This window comes from Camelina sativa, chromosome 16 (assembly GCF_030686135.1).
Source record: "Camelina sativa cultivar CO46 ecotype springtype chromosome 16, ASM3068613v1".
NCBI classification, from domain to species: domain Eukaryota; kingdom Viridiplantae; phylum Streptophyta; class Magnoliopsida; order Brassicales; family Brassicaceae; genus Camelina; species Camelina sativa.
The window spans coordinates 4,862,129-4,878,908 of NC_141895.1; the positions used below are offsets into that span (position 1 = coordinate 4,862,129).

The following is a 16,780-nucleotide window of genomic DNA, read 5'->3' on the forward strand; positions in this document are numbered from 1 at the left end:
TCATTAAAGTTTTCTTTTAAAACGATGTCAATATTCATAATTTTCGGGGACAACCTAGTCCTAGTTGGAGTAAGGCTAAAAAAACTCGAGCAAACAGGTCAAGAAAGAGACATCCAACTCTTTCGAGCTTAAACATCTAGATTTGAGTCCTGCTTTTTTCAGAGCCGGGTCAGGCCACACTCACATATTTAAATGATGTAATGTAATCATAAAAATTAATAAGATATATGAGAATTTTATACTAAAGTATAGAGCAGTACATATAGAGCTTACCAAAACCAATAACAATTCGGATCCTAAATTGTAATTAATTCATGATGACGATAGATGTTCGAACTACAACAAATTAGCTATGGTAACTTTAAAAATTGTTGGAAAACGAAATAACATCAATAAAGCTGAACTGGAATCACGTTGAATTCTACAATTAAAAAGATTAGCATATAGCTTAAGGCTAAGGGAGAAGAACCTGATGGTATAACGACAAAGTAAGGGAATAACATAAAGACTTTATCTTAGATATTAGAGATATCTCCAGTCGATAAATACGCGTTGATTTGGATTTGTATCCCGTGAGTAAGATCCTTTTTATGTGATTTAGTGGTGCACGTTGCTTTATCTTAAAACTAGCAAAGTTGATGTGATAGGAAAATCCGAAGTGACAATTTTGAGAGATTTTGTGAAGATGTAAAACATATAACACCAATCATCTACATTCTTATATACAATGGTAATATTAATTGCTTTATTTGACTGAAGAAAATTTTCGCTACATATACAAAACCGTATCTTAACAATTTACATCAAAACAGAGTGATATGATTGTAGTCCATCATTTTTTTATATATTGTCCATAAATACAGACTATTTTTTACATGTACAACAGTACAAAATGATAAGAATAGGGAAGCTATATTTATTATGTGTGTAACTCGAGTTCACCAGATCTTTTCATTCGATTGGTGTCATTTCATAATCTCATTATGGGTTCCATCTGCCAACCGTTTCCTATTGTTCTTACGCTAATTTCACTTTTCTTTTTGCCCATACCCTTGGAAAAATACAGACAGATATATTATTGTCGTTTGGGCCCTAATATGTTGACACAGCCCAAAATATTTTGTAACATATAATTTCACAAAATTATATATAACGTGGTTCGAAATAAAAATTAATGCCCCCAAATTCCCTGAGTTATCGACGATCATAGTAAGTCGTTTAAGTCAACATGTTACATTTCATTCATGATACTTTATGTTCACGTTGTGTCTTAGTGGGAGGTATTGGTTTAGGATTTAGAAAGAATTTTAATGACTTTAAAAGTTAGGTAAAATATGTTGTTATTCAATCAAGACTTTTAAAAACAATTTAAAATTTGGTGTTATTGGTTGTGGATTTGTAAAAAGTTATCTAAAATCTTGATAAATCTAGTGTTATTGGATTAAGAGTTTTATAAAGTCATTAAAAGTTTTATGTTATTCAAGTAAAACAAAAGAATCTTGGATTGTTAATGAATTCAAATTTTATGTTATTGGTTTAAGATTTTATATTATTTCCTTCATAACAAAAGTCATGAAAACTCTTTCATCAAATAGAAAGATTTCACAAGATTAGAAAAAACAAATCATCAAGATTTAAAAAAAAACTTCCTAAACAATCTCTTAGAATCCTTCATTTTTAACTTTCAATTTTCTATGATTCTAACAATCAGCAAGAACATAAAGTCATTAAAAATTTTTCTAAATCCTAAACCAATACCTCCCCCTTAATTTTGTATATGTTGTGCATCTTTCAACTTTAAAAGCCATTCAAGACCAAATTTAAATGAATTTCATTATAGTATTAAATAAACTAGATAAACACCCGCGCTACGCTGCAGGATTTTTTTATAAATTAAATTTATTTTAATTTTAGTATATTACTATGATTAATTAAAATTTTAAAAGCATCTAAGATTTGGTATTTTACAATTCCTAAAATTTTAGTAGTTTTTATTGATATTTTTTGACATTAATAAATACATTTTATCTATTACTTTTACAAAATAATAAGTGTAATGTATAGTCAATCTTAGTATTTTTATTTTATTCTCTCTTCTTATGTAAATAGTTTTTAACAAACTTTTGATATATTTTATATATTTTTCAAGAATAAAATACTTCAAAAACTGTAGATTCTTTAGATTTATAAATATTTATGAAGCACAACGATAATTTAAATTGCAAAGGAAATATTTAATATAGTAGATCATAATAATTATTTTTAAAAATAACTTAATAATTTATTTTAAACCAATTGATTATTTAATATAAAATTGTTTTTCCAAAAATGTTATATCTCTTCTTCTTTGGACTTTTTAAAGTTATTAATCGATTCTATAACTCAGCGCTAATAACATACAAAAAAAAAACACAATCTGACATTAGCAGAATACTAAAACAAATAATTTTATTATTATTCCAACGCAATTACACTTATAAATATAGATAAGAATATAAATTTTATATATAGATATATATGTCACTTTTATTTATAAACATGTGTTTCTACTTTGATATATTTGATTAATAATTTAATATTATAGAATGAGATTATAATTTACAAAACTGAAATAATCATATTGAACTCATTATGAAAGATGTCGTCTACTTTAAAAAAATTTAATATAAAAATGAGGTGTATTATTTCTCTTAACTCTGTTGGTACATATTTTTAATGGGGTATTAGCTTTAAAATGATTTAAACTAAGTGTTTTTATTTGCTATATTTTCATTAGATTTTATTCTCAAAGAGGTTTACATACCCTCAAGAGCTCACTTCAGCTTTTATATTTTTTTCTTTGAATTTATATTTTCATTACGCTAGTAAAGCTCTTAAAATAGTCTATATATTCACTTTTATTTTTTTTTCTTTGTAATACTTGGAATCAACAATGAGTTAGAAGTAAAATTTGAAAAATTCCAAATTAATAATGCTATATCAACTGTAGAAAAAATCTAAATATATATATATATATATATTTTTTTAATTGTATATTTAATTTATTTTTGTTTTTCTTTCTGCAAATTAAAAATCTATGTGTCATCCAAAAAATTTAAAATGATAAAGTCTATTTTTTGTTTTAATTGTATTGGTTATTTTTTAAAAATTATGTTTTAAATCAAAAACTGATGTATATTAATAAAATGTTTTGATTGGTGAAGTTTTTAAATGAGGTGTCAACTTTATATTTCACCAAATTGCTGATGTGTCAGTTTCTCTCCAGTTTAAGAGAAACTCTTTGTACTCTTATTGATTTAAAGTGGACTAATATAAAAAATAGTAAAACCCTCGTTGGGATAGGAGGTATAATTGTTTCAGATTACAAAATATATATATATATAGGGAATTGTTTCCAATTAGTAATCTTTGTTTGTGCAATCTCGATAATATATTAGACCATTATATTCAAAGCTTCTATTTGTATCCATTTGTTTTAAGGAAACAAACACTGATAAAATCAGAAAGCTAGTACAAAAATTAAGTGACTCCAACAGAACATTACTTTCAAGATCTATTTAAAACTGCATCACAAACAAATTTCAACACTAAAGAAATCTCAAAAATAACACGAAGCGATCAAATACACAATGTCTATATCTAAACCCATAGCGTTTGGTCTCTTCTTTGTCCTAACACTACTTGTGTCTTGCGATGCTGCAAAAGCCACAACGCAGCCGCTTTTCCCGGTGATTTTAATATTCGGTGACTCTACTACAGGCAACAACAACTACTACCCACAAGCCGTTTTCAAGGCTAAACATCTTCCTTACGGCGTTGATCTTCCCGGACACGAAGCTAATGGAAGATTCTCAAACGGAAAGCTAATTTCTGACGTACTCTCCACTGTAGAAACTGGGGTTTACACAATGAATTTGTTTGAAGGGGGTAACAAATTCACTTAAGAACTCTCTCAAAGAATCTCGATCAAAGCTTAAAAACAAAAGGAGATTTAGATCTCTTGGAAGACAAGTTAGGGTTTTGCCCAAGAACAATAAAGAATTAGGGCTATTGTATTAATTGCTCGATGATTACAAAGAGGAGTGATCTCCCTTTATTTATACGCTCCCCTAGATTACAAAATAGATTTACTTTCCTAATATATCGGACTAAGATTAGGAAAGTTTATTCTTTCCTCCAGGTCGGCTATGAGGCGATCTGGGAAGTCGACTTCTCTACTCTTGGACCAGGCCTGAATGATCATGTTGGACCTTAGTTTATGGGTCGAATTCAAGACTGGATCGAATTCCTGGGTTTAGATAACCGGTTTAGTTTATGGTTTAGACCGATATGTCGGGAGTGCTAATGCCCGCACCAACATCCACCAAACTCAACATCAAAGAGTTCGTTCCCCCGTTTCTACAACCAAACATCTCCGACCAAGACATTGTCACTGGAGTTTGTATCGCATCCGCTGGCGCTGGCTATGATGACGGAACCTCGCTCTTCAGTCATGAGATCCCGGTCTCACAACAACCAAGCATGTTCAAGGAATACATTTCCCGTCTCAAAGGTATCGTAGGAGACAAGAAAGCTATGGAAATTACCTGATGCAGCATAGCATCGAACCTTGATGGGCCTTCTTTTGTTGCTTGGCCTTCAAGTTACTTTTGTTCGGGCTTTATTTCTTTTACATTTTGTCGGTTTCATCATCGTTAGGTTAGGGTTTTGTTTTGATTTTCCTGCCTCTCTATAATTAGAGAACGCAGCAGCATTGTATCATGGATTCATTTTTGCATCAATAAAAACCAAAAAAATAGGTAGTCTTAACTACCAAAAAAAAGAGCTTTGTTTCTCAAGGCCCTGCAAGGAGGACTTGCAAACCTTGTCGACGTCGATCTCGCAACTCGATCTCGACTCTATCTCTTTCGTTCACACCTTATCCTCTTCCATCACCGTTGTTCTGTTTTACACCCTCAAAACAGAGTAACAACTTGCTCTGCTTCTCTTTCACTCTTTCCGTTACGTCTTTGCTCTGTTTTCCACGCCCAAAACAGAGTATCGTTCTTGTTCTGCTTCCGCTCCCGTTACCAGTTAACAACGCTTTAGTGGTCATAAGCGCAGGACCTAATGATTTCATCTTGAACTTTTACGATATCCCCACAAGGCGTCTCCCGTATCCTACTATCTATGGTTACCAAGATTTCTTCCTCAAGAGGCTTGACGGTTTTGTCCGGGTACAATCTCATATTTTGTTTCTCTAGGTCGTCTAAGATTCAGCTATTTTATTTTATTTTAAATATTTGTCGTGCTGACTCTCGAATCTATTAATCCGGTTTGCAGGAGCTTTATGTTTAGGTTGCCGTAGTTTTCTGGTCGGAGGGCTGCCTCCGATGGGATGTTTACCGATCCAAATGACCATGAATATGAGAAACATCATGAGATGTTGTGTGGAACAAGAGAACAAAGTCTCGGTTTTGTACAATCAGAAACTAGCAAAGAAACTGCCTGAGATCGAAACGTCTCTACCAGGAAGCAAGTTCCTTTACGCCAACGTCTACGACCCTGTAATTGACATGATCCAAAACCCTAGCAAATACGGTACATATCCTTCTTTCTTGTTCCACAAGTCATCTAATTATGATTAAGTAACGTACGCAATATACATTCGTCGTCGTACAAACGAAAACAGGGTTCAAGGAGACGAAGAAAGGATGTTGTGGAACAGGATACATAAAATTGAGCTTCTTGTGCAATTCATTTTCACGTACTTGTCCCAATCATTCGGATCATTTGTTTTGGGACTCCATCCATCCCTCCGAGGCGGCTTACACATACCTAGGGAACTTAATAAATGCTCAGATTCAAGAGTGGCTTTGGGCTTAAATGACTATGATTTACGAAATTAATCAACTAAACAATGTATTTTAGGTAATGAGCCACCATACAAGTTTATGGCCCTACCCCTATGGATCTAGCTAATGGGTGCTTTATAACAGACCATTCTTATAGTTTTTCTATGTTACCCAAATATATGTATGAGTTAATTAGCCATTAAAAAATACAAAAGTTGATCATGAGTTAAGAAAATAGCAATGTTGTGACTATTTAAATTTTTGTTTTTGAAATTCATTTAATTGTGAAGATCCTGAAAGTTAATTACTGACCGACTAATCTCTCATAGTAAGAGTAAAAATTGTAGTGTGGAGCTCAATTGTTTGTGAAAATTGACCTCCCGTTTTCCATTTATTCAAAAATCTTCTATTTCAGTTATTTTTACGTGTAAACTATAACATTCTAAAAATGAACAATAAAAAAAAAGAGAAATTCCTTTAAATACCATTTAAAAAGTTTTTTTTTCCAAAATTACCATATTTTAGTTTTTGTTTCCAAAAATATCACAAAAGTTTTTTTTCCAAAATTACCACAAACACAAAAATTGATTTTTAAAGATATAAATATATTTTTTAGGTTTTGGTTGACACATTTAGTTTTAGGGTATAGTTTTTAGGGGTAGGGTTTAGTATTTAGAATTTAGGAATTAGTTTTTAGTATTAGAACTTTAATTTAATTATGTGGTATTTTTAGAAAAAATTACATATTAGTGGTATTTTTAGGAAAAAAAAAACTAAATTGTGATATTTTTGGAATGAAAACCAATTTTAACGGTATTTATGACAATTGCCCATAAAAAAAAGAACTCATTTTGCCAAAAAAAAAGGAACTCATCGGTTATAAAGAAAAATAATCAAAACGAGATAAAAGCCACATGATTCTTTAGTAGTTTATTAATACCAAATATGTCAATTTACAGGCAACCTAATTTAATACGAGATGTAACTTTGTTGGGTGTGAGTTAAGTAAGCTAATGGTTTTTTTCAATTCGAGGATATTTCTGTTAAAGTTAGTTAAAACACTTGATCCTGCTTCCTCCCAATTCACACATTGACTTTAATATTGAAAATGATAATTACATTGTTAATATTTTTACTAATGAAATAAGTCATACTAGTTAGTAGTACTTACTACTTAGTAGTTTGATTGTAGGTAAATCCATCGGTTTTTTCCAACGTTGCAAATATGAAATATCTCCCAGTGCACCTCCACAGGTTTATGTATCGTTTACGTGTAGGGGTTTTGTATATATTACAATAAAGAGGTTTCAAATTAAGGCGTCAATAAATATCTACATACATATCTATCTATTAGAAACGAATTGGGATAGTATAGAATTGAGGGTGTGTGTGAGACCATGACCCATGGAGCGACTTAAAAGGTCAACTAACATTTTATTTAAAAAATAAAGGTTAGTTAGTTGCTAAGTTATAGAGTTCTATACCAAATCCATACCACATATTTCAACTCCTATCGAACCACTTCCTTCATTTTTCTTCTACAGTAAAACCTCCACAAATTAATTTGTTGGGACTAAGATATTTTATTAATTTATAGTGATATTAATTTATTTATAAATTAATAATTATTATTTTATAATGTAAATCAATAATTATTAATTTATATGTATATTTTTAATTGTTTAATTTTTTTAAATTATGAAATGAGACAATTTTTGATTATGAAATTACAAATATCATAGACAAATTTTAACAATAAATTACAAATATTATAAATTAAAGAATATTGTAAATTTTATTGTATTGAAATTGAATTTAAAATAATTAAAAAATATTATTGCAAATAAATTACAAATATTATAGATAAATTCACTTATACACATGACATAAATATTTAAATTTATGAATAAGAATATCAATTATTCATTTTAATAGTCTATCAAACTATCAAAATGTAAATGATGCATATTTAGAAATTGAAAACTTTAAAAAGTTTTAGCTGTTTTATGAAATGTTATAGAATATTTTATATCATTATAGTTTGAAGATACAATATAACAATTGTTTTATAGATATGAGGTTTAAAAGAAACATACTTTACTATATCAACATATATATATATACATGTATGTAAATTTACATGATTATTAATTTATGATATTATTGGGACCATATTTTACATGGGAATTACAAAAAAATTATTATCTTATTACTTTATCGAATTTTGTTATTTTTTATACTGTCCCGACTTGGGACTACCAAATTTATTAATTTATAGTGTTTATTAATATATAGAGTATTAATTTATAGAAGTTTTATTGTATCTTCACATTATTATTTTCATTGAGTGATTTTCAATTGCAAGCGGTATATACTCCACTCGTTAGGTTTTTTGGTCTAATACGTATGCAATTAACACATAAATCTGTATTCTGCGCAAAAAAATAAAACGAGATCAAACGAATAAAATTTGTTGGTTAAATGATAATTACTAACGGTTATCTAGAGTCGCATGAGGCCATCTAAACTCAATAACAAAATCATCTGATCTCAGTTGATCTAAGGACGTTTAGATGGTCTCATGCGACTAAGCATAAGCAACCTTATGCATTATTTTTATAGAACATTATAATTAGTAAGAGCTACGTACATGGATCAATTCTCGAAAGAACAACAAAATAAAATGTAGCATGAAACTAATGAGTATAGAAGACTTGGATACAAGTCCGTCGCACGATTTAGATGACGTTCAATAGTTGAACTAACAACTCCACAGTTAGTTGTGTTTTTTGTTTTTGGATTAAATTTTGACACATACGAGAGTGAGAAGAGAACATGATCGACATATTTTACGTTGCTTTTCCTATGTGACAAAATTATTAAATGTGATTAGCCGTTAATTAGACTCCGGCCACAATATTGTTTGAGTTAATTAAAAGAAATGCCATGAACAGTAGAAAAATTTAGTCAAACTGCCACTTTGTTCACTTCTTTTCCACAATGCCACAACCCTCATTTAAAAAGACATAAATGCTCCTCAATTAACACTATGCTGCTGATAGACAAAATGTAGATGATGGACAAAATGTGGATGATAGACAAGATGCGGATGATGGACAAGATGTGGATGATTATCAAGATGCAGATGATAGACAAGATATAAATGATAGACAAGATGCAAATGATGGACAAAATGAGGATGATGGACAAGATGATACGGAGAAAGATGCCGTCGAGAAACCCAATCCTCCACTCTCATCCACATCATCCTCTTTTGGTCTACCATCCTCTATGTTATCACATTTTCCATCATCCATATGTTCTTTTGGTCCATCATCCTTCACATCTTCTTTTGATCCACCATTTTACATGTTATCACCTTGTCCATCATCCTCCACGTCATTTTCTTCTTCATCGTCTTCTCCTTATCATCCTTCTCCATCATATTCTGTATCATCTTGTCCATCATCTGCTTCTTGTCCATCAACCGCATCTTATCCATCATATGTATCTTTTCCATCATCTTATCCACCATCTTGTCCACCGTCCGTACCTTTCCCTCCAAAACCATGAAAGATACACAATTTTCCCGTTTCTTTGCTTCATTATTATCACGAGGGCAAAATCGTCTTTTGACTTTATGTCATAAAGTTGTTTTGTGGCATTTTCTTTAAGGTTTTAAAAATGTGGCATTGGTGGAAACTTTTTTAGAAAATGTGGCACTTTTGGCAAAAATCTCATATTATTTTTGTCTTTGCAAAGTAATTATTAAAGTCAACAATAACTCTAAAAAGCTACTTGAAGGTGACAACACAACATAAACGTATGCTAATTAAGAACGTGAACGTGAACTTTTTATGAGAGAAAATGAATGTGGACATATACATACATGTTATTTGATACTAAGTTAACAAAAAAAACTAGTTGACAAAAAAAAAAAAGATAACAAAAAAACCTAATTAATGAAATTGAATATATTTTAAAATTTTATTTGATATGATTTAAAATATATTAACTACAAAACCTTCTAATATAAGATAAATTTTAAAAGGTATAAGTTAAATTATATGACAAATATTAAACTAAACTAAAAATTATTATATTGATTAGGGATTTACTAATGAAAATGTTATAACACAAAAGTGCAATAAAAATAATAATAATATGGTAAATATCTTTTGTCAAGTGGTTACAACACCACATCTGCTATGAATCAGGTTTTGTCGATTTAATGATTAAAATATATATATATATATATATTATATTAGGAAGAGATTCAATAGATCTTAATTAGTTAATAAGAAATCATATATATAAAAGTAAGGTTTTGGTCTCTCCTTATTGGTTGTTTTTCATTTAATACTATCTAATTTTTTTTTTTTATATAACTTGTTTTCTAATTGTTTAATTGCTTTAAACAATATTTAAGACTCAATTAACACAAAACATTTAAGTTACACATTAAAATAAAATTATAACTGAAAATAAAATAAATTATGCATTAATCATATTCCACTACTCAATTTTATTCAAACACAATAAATTATAATTATTATAATTCTAAATGTAACTTCCATCATTTTTACCATATAAATAACCATTCTCTCATTCTCTCAAAGTGACATTCTTTTACTTTCTCATTTTCACATTCTCTCATTCTCTTCCACAATACCTCAAATCAATTTTTTTTTTGTTTTCTTATTTTTGTTGTATGGGTTACAAAAAACCAAATGAAATATCATTGTAAAATTTTAATGCTAAATTTTAATTTTAGAGACTACATGATATATATTTTACATTGTTCTTATTTTTTAAGATTCATCTCCATTATCTAATTTGGATTATCATCTTATAATTAAGTAATCATTCTCTCCTCTCCCACCAATATCAAATTTTGTTGTATCTCATATGTGTTGTAAGAGTTTGATTCTATATTTTAATTTAGAAAGTATTATATATTTAACATTATTTTCAAATTTTATTTTATTTATATAAAAATAAAATATTTCTTTTATATTTCTTACCTTTCTAATCTATTCATATTTATTTTTTAAATTTCTACAGTTAACTTTAAATTCACATATGTTGGTTTAACAAAAAAAATCAAGTTTATATGAGAATTAGATGTTCTTATTCCTTTTAAACGATTAATGTGTAACATATTATACTTTGAATCAAATTATGGACCCACAAACACTCACTTTTAATTAAATGAGTTTTTTTAGGAGTTGGTAAAACATAAAAATTTGTTTGTAACTCCCATAATAATATCATAGTAGTGTTTTCAATGAATTTAATTTAATATAATAAAACATGTTAAAAATGTGTTAATATGCATATTTTAATTAAACAACACATTAAATTATATACATTAATGCAAATTTTAAATTCATTCTTTAATTCTAAATTGTAACTGAAATTACATAAATTGTGAATTGACTTTTTATCCTCCATTCATTTTCATTTAAACACACTATTAATTATAATTGTAACTTTTCTAATTTAATTATTTAAAAAATGTAACTTCTATCACTTTTTATCCTATAAATAATCATTCTCACATCCTCCTCCACCATATTCCAAATCCTAAATATGTTAATTGGTTAAAAACCCAAATAAGAGTTTGATTATATTTTTTGTTTACTATATATTTTACATTGTTCTGAATTTTATTGTTTCTTTGTTTTATGTACATCTTCTTTTCCTCTTTGTTTTCTTATATTATTTTGATTTAAATACATATGTATTCTAATATGTATGATAAAATTTTGATGACCATAATAATATTTTGGTTATAATCATCTCATAATAAGGGAATCAAGCTAAAGAAAACGTCTTAATTCTTTACTTTAGATGTTTGATTAGTTCTTACAAAATCATGTTTATTTATTTTATTCTTAAAATTTGAAATGTTCTCATGAAGGAAATTTTTGTAATATAGTTATCAAATCAATTTTTTTTACCTCTCACTTACATCCAACAAAATTGTAAGACATTTATTTTAGAATAATAATCATTATATTCAGTTTGTGATTCAACATATAATGATATAAAAATCACTATTTTTTTAATTTAATTCAAATATGTACTTTAAAGATTTTTCTATATAAAAAACAAATTGGTTTTTATTTTCTATCTAGCTTTTTACTACAAGGATTAAACTAAGGGAAATATACAAAAAACATTTTTTTAATCGTATTTTATAACTTTGATGCACTTCATATGATTTTATAGGGAATTTGTATTTTTTAACTTTCAGAATAGTTTATCTTTTAATTATTAAATAGTTTAGGTTATTGTTAGTTTATATGAAAAACTTAAATTATACATTTAAATCACATAGTATTTTTTATTATTAAATAATATTTTATTACCTTAAATGCTCAAAAATACTAATGAAAATTATTATCAAAGTTGAACAATAAAAAACAAATAAATTTAAGAGATATGTAGAATGTATATATGATTCTTAAAAATAAGTTATATATATTTTGATATTGTATGATTTGAATAAATAAAAGTGTAAAATATGTTAATGGTATTTAAATTAATTTGTTATTTTTTTTTAATTATCAAATAAATTTAAATTAATTAATATATTCTATTATACAACAATCCGCGCATTTGCGCGGGATATTACCTAGTATATTTAAAAGGAATCTTCGATAAATTTGATCAGTATGATTAATAATCAAATAAATAGAGGATCCTAGTACCAAATTAGTCAAGTGGGTGCACCAAATCAACTTAACCCATTGTGAACTTTTTTTTTTCATTTTTCTCGCTCCCGTTGACTCTATAAACCTAATATTAGTTTCCACTTTAGTACAATATAATAATAATTCGTCATAATTGCTAACGAATTCACGAAAAGCTCTGTCTGTTTCCCGCTTAGTGTGTATAAATACCACTCTTTCCCTCTTTCTCTAAACTCACATCACAAAATCTCCAACACAAAGCTTCCTCACAGTGAAGCAAACAATGGAGTCTCTTCGGCGACTCTCCTTTGTATCATGCATCGCCCTTCTAGCCTACTTCGCATTCCTCGCTTCCGCTGAACATCACGTCCGTCAATTCGTGGTAAGCTAAGCTACTCGTGTAGTCATGTTACATCAAAGCTTTATGGTATGTTATCACGTGAAACGAATGTGATTCATGTAAGTGTGTAATCGACGATGACTTTAGATTGCGCCGAGGCCAGTGACGAGGCTGTGCAGAACTCACCAAAGTATCACTGTCAACGGTCAGTTCCCTGGTCCAACGCTCGAGGTCAGGAACGGTGACTCTGTCGCGATCACTGTTATCAACAGAGCCCGTTACAACATTAGTATCCATTGGTAATTTAATAGATTTGAACATCATATTTAACAAACATATTCTCACATATGTTTTGTCACGTTCTGCTCTGTTTTAATACTCTGTTTTTGGAACAGGCATGGACTTAGACAGATGCGAAATCCATGGGCTGATGGTCCTGAGTACATTACACAGTGTCCGATCCGTCCAGGACAAAGCTATACTTACAAATTCACAATCGAGGACCAAGAGGGTACACTTTGGTGGCACGCTCATAGCCGCTGGCTCAGAGCCACCGTCTATGGTGCTCTCATTATTTACCCTCGTCTTGGTTCTCCTTATCCCTTCTCTATGCCTAAACGTGACATCCCAATTCTTCTTGGTAAGAATTCATAACGTCTAACCACTTCAAATTGCATTTTTTGTTCTTTTTATAGTCACGGCTAATGCTAAATACTTGTGATGAAAAATAGGGGAATGGTGGGATAGAAACCCAATGGACGTTTTGAGGCAAGCACAGTTCACGGGAGCAGCAGCTAATGTCTCTGACGCTTACACAATTAATGGTCAGCCAGGCGATCTTTACCGCTGTTCCCGGGCTGGGACCATGCGTTTTCCAATTTTCCCTGGCGAGACGGTTCAGCTTCGAGTCATCAACGCTGGTATGAACCAAGAGCTCTTCTTCTCAGTCGCTAACCACCAGCTCACAGTCGTTGAAACTGATTCCGCCTACACAAAACCATTCACCACAAATGTCATCATGCTCGGTCCTGGTCAAACCACAAACGTCCTCATCACTGCAAACCAACGACCTGGCCGTTACTACATGGCAGCTCGAGCCTACAACAGCGCAAACGCTCCTTTCGACAACACAACCACGACTGCCATCTTACAGTACGTCAACGCTCCAACAAGACGTGGCCGTGGTCGTGGTCGTGGTCAGATGGCTCCGGTTTTCCCTGTTCTTCCCGGGTTCAACGACACCGCAACTGCAACTGCTTTCACCAACCGTCTCCGGTACTGGAAACGAGCTCCAGTACCACAACAAATCGACGAGAACCTCTTTTTCACCGTCGGGTTGGGACTAATCAACTGCGCCAACCCAAACAGTCCGCGTTGCCAGGGTCCTAACGGGACCCGATTCGCTGCCAGCATAAACAACATGTCTTTTGTGCTACCACGAAGGAACTCCGTCATGCAAGCTTACTACCAAGGCATGCCCGGAATCTTCACTACTGATTTCCCGCCTGTTCCACCGGTGCAATTCGATTACACCGGTAACGTTAGCCGCGCGCTATGGCAGCCAATAAAAGGAACCAAAGCATACAAGCTTAAGTACAGAGCTAATGTTCAGATTGTGTTACAAGACACTAGCATAGTCACGCCTGAAAATCATCCCATGCATCTACACGGATACCAATTCTACGTTGTTGGGTCAGGTTTTGGTAATTTTAACCCGAGAACAGATCCGGCTAGGTTTAACCTATTTGACCCACCAGAGAGGAACACCATTGGTACACCTCCAGGTGGTTGGGTAGCAATCCGGTTCGTCGCTGATAATCCAGGTTAGATGATCTTATTGACACAAAAGCATTTGACACTTTTTTAATCACAAGTTAAATGCTCTTATTATGGACTAAAAAAATGAAACAAAAAAAGAAACAAATTTTGACATATAAAATGGTATATGTAATGCAGGAGCATGGTTTATGCATTGTCACATTGATTCACATTTGGGGTGGGGTTTGGCTATGGTCTTCCTAGTTGAGAACGGTCGTGGACGGTTGCAATCAGTTCAGGCTCCACCGTTGGATCTTCCAAGATGCTAATAAAAATCCTCTACCGTTGGATCTAAAGGATTTATGGGGTTTTGCTTTGTTATATTTTTTTCATAAATGAAAAAAGGCTTTGTGGGTAATTGATATGTTAAAGATGGTGAACTGCTCTATTGAAAGTGGTTTCAACCTTTGTACTTTTGTTATTTTCCTCGTAATAGAGAGAGTGTTTTGGAATTTTCCTATTATAAGTTTACCAAATAAAGCTGTGTGTTTCTTCGATCATCATCCTCTTCTAGCTGACTTTCCCAAACAATAGCAACATATCCAATCCTTAAATTTACGAGAAAACAATTCTAAAGAAACATAAGTAAACTGAAAGTGTGAGAACTTATGATCTGATCTATGAACCAATGATTTCTTTAAACTCTTTTTTGATTAATAGAAAATCTGTTTACAAGTTTGTTCTAAACAATTTTCTAATCTCTCAAAACTCTCTTTAAAGAAACCTCACGATCTCTCTAAGTTCTTAACTCTTTTCTTTTCTTAAAGACTAAAACTTAGTAGTTAGGTTAACTTTCTCTTGTTTGTGCTAAAGTGTTCAATCGGCCTTAGCACCCTATTTATAGAACTAGGTCTTTGCCACACAATAGGCAATCTACCTACTCTAATCCTAATAGGAATTAGACAATTTCCTTTTCCTTTAAGTTTAAGGAAATTTCCTTCTTTCCTCATGTTTACATTCCTATTGTAAACATGAAGTTCTTTACTCTTCTAGAAGCTTCTCGTGCCTTCTACTCTTGTGTAAGTCTTCCTGATTGTTAATAAACATCCCGATGTTCTGTTCTTGTACCTGTACTCTGTTCTTCTGAAGTAGTTCACCTTTTGAACATATATCACATCTTCAATCTCTCCCTTTTTAACTTTGTGTTTCTCAAGCATAATAAATTTTGGCTTAGATAAAACAAATATCTTAAAAACCAAGGTCAACCGTTCATAACAGAATCCTAAAACAGATCATTAAGCCATAGTCAAACATCCAAACAAAATAAACCAAAATGATCACCGAAAAAACTTCCAAAGTTGTAATGAAATCACAAAGCTAAGCTCAAAGCTCCCCCAGAATCTCAGACCAGCTAGAAGCTAAGCTCAAAGCTCCCCCAGAATCTCAGACCATCTTCTTCTCCATCTCCCCCTGCTTGAGAATACAACAGTTAAAAACAACTCAAATCAACTTGGAAAGTGGATGATTCTGTATGAGCCTCTGTACTACTTCTGTAAGTCTCTGAAGAGCTTGTGATGTATCGACCAAAGCTGCATATGAACTCTCCTCATCTGCTCGACCTAACTGTGGCACACGAACGCTACCCAACTGAATTACCTCAGATGCTGAAGAAAATCCCTCATATGTTTGTTTATGAACTGGTATAGGATGTCCATCCTCAGTGAGTAACCCGTGTTTAACCCCATAAGCATATCCAGTTCAAACATCTTTAGTGTAGAACTTAGCTGTAACTTCTTCTTCTGTATTTGACCACTCAAGTGGACCATCCTGAATCTTAAGAGTTCCAAAAATTGTCCGAGGAAAAATCACACGCCTTGAAGAATCACTCCACTTCATACCCACAATCTGATCATAGATCAGCTGTCCGAGATCAAAACGAATACCTTTAATCAGCTTATACACAACTCGAGCACGTTCGACTGAAGGATGATTCGGATGACCAGAAGGAACCCAGTTATAAGCAGCGAACATCAAAAGAGCTGCAACCTCTCCAGGAAGATCCCTAACTTTCAACTTCGACCAAGGCAACTTATCTTTTCCACTTAGAACTACTGCAAGCTCATTCTTACTCAACTTATTAACCGCATCAC

The 16,780-nt window shown here is 31.4% G+C and overlaps 1 protein-coding gene and 1 pseudogene across 2 annotated transcripts; both read left to right on the plus strand.

The window, feature by feature from the left end:
- Positions 1-3,616: 3,616 nt before the first annotated feature.
- Positions 3,617-6,069, plus strand: LOC104749868 (GDSL esterase/lipase At2g30220-like; annotated as a pseudogene). Its single transcript, XR_015585424.1, has 5 exons — positions 3,617-3,880; positions 4,359-4,594; positions 5,074-5,216; positions 5,323-5,580; positions 5,672-6,069. The product of XR_015585424.1 is annotated as a GDSL esterase/lipase At2g30220-like (transcript).
- Positions 6,070-12,753: 6,684 nt separating this feature from the next.
- LOC104749869 (laccase-3) lies at positions 12,754-15,190 on the plus strand. Its single transcript, XM_010471580.3, has 5 exons — positions 12,754-12,914; positions 13,020-13,171; positions 13,268-13,512; positions 13,604-14,695; positions 14,829-15,190. Exons 1-5 carry the CDS (start codon positions 12,816-12,818, stop codon positions 14,957-14,959), a joined length of 1,719 nt encoding a protein of 572 aa, XP_010469882.1. The 5' UTR covers positions 12,754-12,815; the 3' UTR covers positions 14,960-15,190.
- The last annotated feature ends 1,590 nt before the right edge of the window (positions 15,191-16,780 follow it).

Excerpts from the sequence above, each read along its gene's own strand:
- LOC104749869 (XM_010471580.3), top strand. The coding sequence starts at position 12,816 with ATGGAGTCTCTTCGGCGACTCTCCTTTGTATCATGCATCGCCCTTCTA. Across the intron at positions 12,915-13,019 it reads ATCACGTCCGTCAATTCGTG|ATTGCGCCGAGGCCAGTGAC; the intron begins GTAAGCTAAGCT and ends CGATGACTTTAG. Across the intron at positions 13,172-13,267 it reads TACAACATTAGTATCCATTG|GCATGGACTTAGACAGATGC; the intron begins GTAATTTAATAG and ends TTTTTGGAACAG.